The sequence below is a fragment of the Haplochromis burtoni genome, unplaced genomic scaffold (assembly GCF_018398535.1).
Source record: "Haplochromis burtoni strain Fernald_Lab_line unplaced genomic scaffold, NCSU_Asbu1 Contig_12, whole genome shotgun sequence".
In the NCBI taxonomy this organism is placed as follows: domain Eukaryota; kingdom Metazoa; phylum Chordata; class Actinopteri; order Cichliformes; family Cichlidae; genus Haplochromis; species Haplochromis burtoni.
Window position 1 is genome coordinate 4,325,081 of NW_024582373.1, and position 5,524 is coordinate 4,330,604.

The window sequence follows — 5,524 nt, forward strand, 5'->3', positions numbered from 1 at the left end:
TTTGTCTTTTTGGGAGCTGACACAGTCTCTGTGTCAGCTCCACATCCTTTGTTCCTGTTGCTGACCTGTTCAGCAGACTGTCTGTCCGTGCTTGTCAGATTAAAACTTATTGGTCTGTATTTCCACAATCACTTGGCAGCACTCGCCAAAGGATGACGTTTTTAAAAAATTTTTTTTTATTACCTTAGATGTTCCTTTCTTTATGGTTTCAACCTCAAAACGAACCTTAGATTTTATCCCTGTTACTGGCAAGATTCCTAATTAGTGAGTCAGTATTGTTAGTTTTATGTTTGTCTTTGGTTTCATATTGTGAAATGTGAGCTTGACAGCCATGAGGAGGCAGTTGCAATCATAGTTCTGCTGTTCTTTGTTCTTCTTCTCAAAGTATTTTCTTGATTTCTTACTTTGGAAACAAATTTGTTTATAAGTGGCTACACATGATATTTGTCATTTCGATAAATAATCCAGCACATTGATTAATGCTTATTATCCACCAATTACCATTATAAATGAAAGGAATTTTACTTCAACTTTAAATTTTGGGTGTATTAATAATTCTCTGAAACATCCGTTAACTCCAAAATCAATACATTCATAATAGCATGTTGTAGTAAGTTAAAAAAATAATTTCTTGTCATAAAAAAGTACTATTATTTTTCAGATTATAACACCAGTGAACAGAAGCAAGCCTGTAAGAAGCACGAGCTTTATGTCAGCTTTCGGGACTTGGGTTGGCAGGTAAAACACAAATATTCGACATCTCTTACAATGAAAAAATTGTTAGGTAATCACACAAAAATGACTCATTTAGTCAAATTATGAGATAATCAATCAGGTATACTAAATGTCTTCTTTTTCTAAAGGATTGGATCATTGCACCGGAGGGCTATGCTGCTTTTTACTGTGATGGCGAGTGCTCGTTTCCACTCAACGCACACATGAATGCAACAAATCATGCTATTGTGCAAACTCTGGTAAGCATTCTTTACAGTGTATCCCGCATGCGCGTTGCAGTAAAGTCTGGCTATAAGCTAATAACGTTCTTACCATTTGTAACTCTCTGCTGTTGCACCTCTTTAAACTCTACTTTATGCTCTCATTTATAGGTCCACTTAATGTTTCCTGACAATGTGCCAAAACCATGCTGCGCCCCAACCAAGCTCAATGCAATATCAGTACTTTACTTTGATGACAGCTCAAATGTTATCCTGAAGAAATATAGAAATATGGTAGTTAGGTCTTGTGGGTGCCATTAACGGGCGAGGCCAATTTTAATTTATGCAGTCTGGCATGGGAATTGCTGGAGGTGTGATGTCATGTTCAGTATTATGTATATAGAGTTTTATTAATTTATTTTACTTTTAAAAAAAAATAGCACTGAATATTTTGATATTTAAATGATTAGGACAAAATACTGATTTTACTTTACAACAGTTATCATTTAACTTCTGTGTCCGTTGGCATATACTTTGTATTGGTTAGGACTGTATATCTTTTATGAGAAAACTGTTCACTGGAGTCACTATGATCGCTTCCTCTTCTGTTGTTTTCTTTTCTCCTTTTTTTTCTATACATAGTGTGCTACAAACGCTATAAACACTGTATTTCAATGTTCATTTCTTAATGAGTTCATTCCCAGTTCAGAACGGTAATCGTTCATGACAGACGCATACAGAATAATGTCCCGCGATACTGTAACACAAGCACATTTTATTAACAAGGGGGATCTCCATATTATGCTATTAACACTAACGTCTCAACTTCAACAGGCTCTTGGAAATATTTCAAATTAAATCGGATCACAGGATTAAAATAACACACTGAGCGTTCTCTAATATAAACCAAACTGCCCAAAGCTGTTTTCAAGCTGTCACCGTCTTTCAGCGTTGATACTGTTTCACCTTTTCCAAGCCAGTTTTTTTTCTCTGGTGTTCTCAGAAAGGGAATATGTCAGTCTGGAATGAAACACGTATAATGTTGAGTGTTCGCTTATTTTTTTAACAATGTTTATCTCTTACATAAACACTGTTTCTCATTTCTCTGTGGACTTTGTCATAGTTACATCTTTGCGCCGCACATATTCGATCTCATGTTTGGAAAGTAGTGTATCTTAACGTAGAGTGCTGTGTATTTAATAAATGTACCACTTGAAAGCTCTTATCTTTGCTCGGCTTTTATTGACTTCGCAGCTTTTCTTTCTTCATTTATCACGCACAGCTATAAATCTGTAAGAAGAAAGAAAAAATCCCTGGTGAAATAAATGCATTATTTATTGTTTTTTTATTTGTTTTTTAGTTTTTTAGGTATTTCTGTTTGGAATTCTGTGGATCTTTTACTCACTGCTGCCAAACTACCGTCTCAGATTTATCAATGTTTGACAAGTATGATATAAACTAGAAGTACACCCACAGAGCCTGATGACATGCTCTTAGGGAGCGGTAATGCTAAGTAGTACAGTGCTATCAGCGAGACAATGCTGTGACCTCCGATACCAGCCCAAAAGAGTGATTATCATGAGAATGACAGCAGAGAAAAGCAACATTTTCCAGATTATGGTGGAAAGTTCCCATCAACCATATTATTTATGTGACATGCTTGATACACATATACTTACCGACATGCTGTAAATTCACATTTTGTCACTGCCCATCTGCTTCGAGCTAAGATTCAACCTTGGAAACAAAGTGGAAACCATAAACAAAACCGAGTGAGTGTTGGTGCACTCATCCATGGATAAGCAGGACTTCCCGAAAAGTGCGAGGGAATGTGCTTTTTCCAAAAAAGTACTATGGTTACGCAGAACTCTTCAATGGTCTTGGAAATGCAGGGATTAGGTTAAGGATTAATATTTATTTGCACAACTGTGTTGACCCTCACTGAACACAGGATATGTACTGTTGCACTTTCCCCCTCCACCCTCCCTGTTTTATAACATTTTTTCTGACATGGCAGAACATTGAGTGACTGTATTTCACTTAATTAAAAGCAGTGGCTGGCCTGCCCAGATGTTATGTGGGCTCCATCGAAAAGGAGTGTTGACATTCAGTGAATAGAAGAGGCCACCTGCTAACTTAACTCTTGGCTTGAGGGGTGATTTGCATTCCTGTGGCCTGTTGCCTGGCATGATTACTCCTAGCACTTAACAATCCCATCTACTGTTTAATATGATGGATTCTTTCCAATTCAGCTACATTTCTTCCTTGTCTGTAATGCAGGAGCTGCTATGAATGAGCTTCTATTTAGGTTCTCCAAAATGACACAACCCTCCTCAACAGTAACCTCTTGACCACATGAAAGGGTAACAATTGCCATACTCGGGGCGGATTAATATAGTGGCCCCTTTTCCTCCGAGACCCCCGCGGTCAAAAGCAGCCAGCAATGAGTCAGAGGTGCCTTGACATTTATCAGATCCGCACTTGTAGTGGCCACTTCTGAAAAAGGTCACAACCTCTGGTAGTTTACCTTTCCTGAATGGTTGCTTGTGAATTATTCATGCATCGTGCACTCAGTTTATAGTATATGTCACAACATGCTGTTGGCTTTACATAAACATAGTTGCATAATGTTGAGATGTGTTTCCATGTGCTGATATTTTTTTTCTACCACAAACATGTTTATCCTCTTTACCTGATTAAGAAAACAGAGGTATCCATGTCAGCAGCTGTTAAGAACATGTTCTTTTATTCAGCAAACAGGATATATTTATTAAGGAGACATCATCTTGAAGCTCCTACCTGACTGGGCCAAAAGTCACAAGTGCTTGAGGATTTAGGTCATTTTAATGTAAACAAATCCACCACCACAGGAAATGCTTTGACCCATGCTGAAAAACAAATACAAAAAGCTGCTATAACGTGCCATTAATCTTGTCAGACCACAAACAGAGGTGGCCACTTAGAGATGACAAAATTAGAATCACAGATTAATTTTTTTTTTAAAAGAGGCAGAACGTTGCAGTCTTTTTTCCTTTTGAAAAATGTAATTCCTTTTAGTGCAGTGAAGCATATCAGTCATCATCTAAAAGATTTCCATTGTCAAGAGGAGCTGGTTCTAAATGGGTAAAACTATTGGTCTGTATTTGTATCTGTATAAAGAAATATTTTAGAAATACTGGAAAAGCAAAGAAGCTGGGATATGCCCCAGCCCCCTGCAACCCTAATAAGGATAAGCAGAAGAGGATGGATAGAAAAAGCAAAGTATTGTCTAATGTAAAAATATCATGCCATCCCTCCTTACTTTAAACTTTGCTTCTAAGGAGCCAGACTTTCTTGTAATGTTCAAGTCTTTCATAATTTTTCTTTGGCCACTGGCTGCCTTCTCACTCAGCCAGTTCAGTCCAGTCCTTGTACTTCACCACTTTCAGGGGAATGTTTTGTTTGTTAAGCCACTTAACCCTGACCTATGAATCATTCTAGCATAAAAAGTCACCTAGCTGAAGCGATGAACCAGTGTTGGGCCAACCATACAATTTAAAGTAAAGAACCGGTTTTAAATTGTAATAGCAGCCTGTCACACACATCATTTGTTTCTATTTTTTTGTCTTAGAAAAAGTAATCTAATTTACAAAAAGTGCCAAAGATAAGAGTTTGATGGGCATAAACAGATGAGCAGTATCTTAAAGTCATTTTCTTAAGAAATAAGAAAAAAAGACCTGACACAGGACCTAAAGATGCATCTGAGTCTTCAATTTGGTCCAGCTACTGTTTGCTGAAGCATCATCAGAATTTGTCTCAGTGTAATGGTGGCTGTCAAGAACCCATTCTTAGGGGAGAAAAAGCAGTGCTATGCTAAATTACACAAGAACTGGACTGAAAATCTGTGGCAAGAAGTCTTTTGCAGTGATTAATCCAAATTTGGCATTTTGACAATACCATATTTAAAGGGTCCGCTTGGCAAAAGCTTTATTTTTTAGCATGACAGACACACTGTCATAGCATACGTGGATAGAAAAACACGCTTCCAGACATGGATTGGCCTCCCCAGAGCTAAGACCTTAACATTATTGAAGCAGTGTGGTCATCTTGACAGAGAACGGAACAAAAGGCAGCCAAGATCCAAAGAGGAGCTTCCTTCACGAAGCCTCTGCAACTAAAGTAATCTTATTTGTTTTGAGTTTTAACCTTACATGATGTATTTCCATGTCAATTTGAAGAAGTTTTAATAAATTGCTGCACCTATTTCACATTTTTCAAGAAAAATATAAAGAAAAGGGGGGTGAGTTAAGACTTTTGTACACAACACATATTTATATCTGTTCACTCCTGTATGATAAAACTTGGTACCTTGCAATACATGACACAAAGTCCACCATATGATTTTAACACTGGTTTTTTTTTTGGTTTTTTTTTAAACTTAAGGCTTCTGGCCCTTTTGAGTATTTAATTTAATTTCCAATAGTTTGTTCCAGTTTATTTTAAAGTGCATCTGAAGTATTATGAGTTATCAATTTTCTAAACAAGTGATGCAAATCAGACTGTTTGAAATAAAAAGCACATGTAACCAGTTGTTCATGAATTGGAATTGG

At 37.0% G+C, this 5,524-nt stretch overlaps 1 protein-coding gene across 1 annotated transcript in view; it reads left to right on the plus strand.

The window, feature by feature from the left end:
* Positions 1–3,953, plus strand: part of bmp5 (bone morphogenetic protein 5) — a 24,040-nt gene extending 20,087 nt beyond the window's left edge. The window contains exons 5-7 of the mRNA XM_005915517.3: positions 662–738; positions 864–974; positions 1,107–3,953. Of these exons, the coding sequence (XP_005915579.1) occupies positions 662–738; positions 864–974; positions 1,107–1,256 (338 nt within the window). The 3' untranslated portion in view covers positions 1,257–3,953. The remainder of the gene's footprint in view (positions 1–661; positions 739–863; positions 975–1,106) is intronic.
* The last annotated feature ends 1,571 nt before the right edge of the window (positions 3,954–5,524 follow it).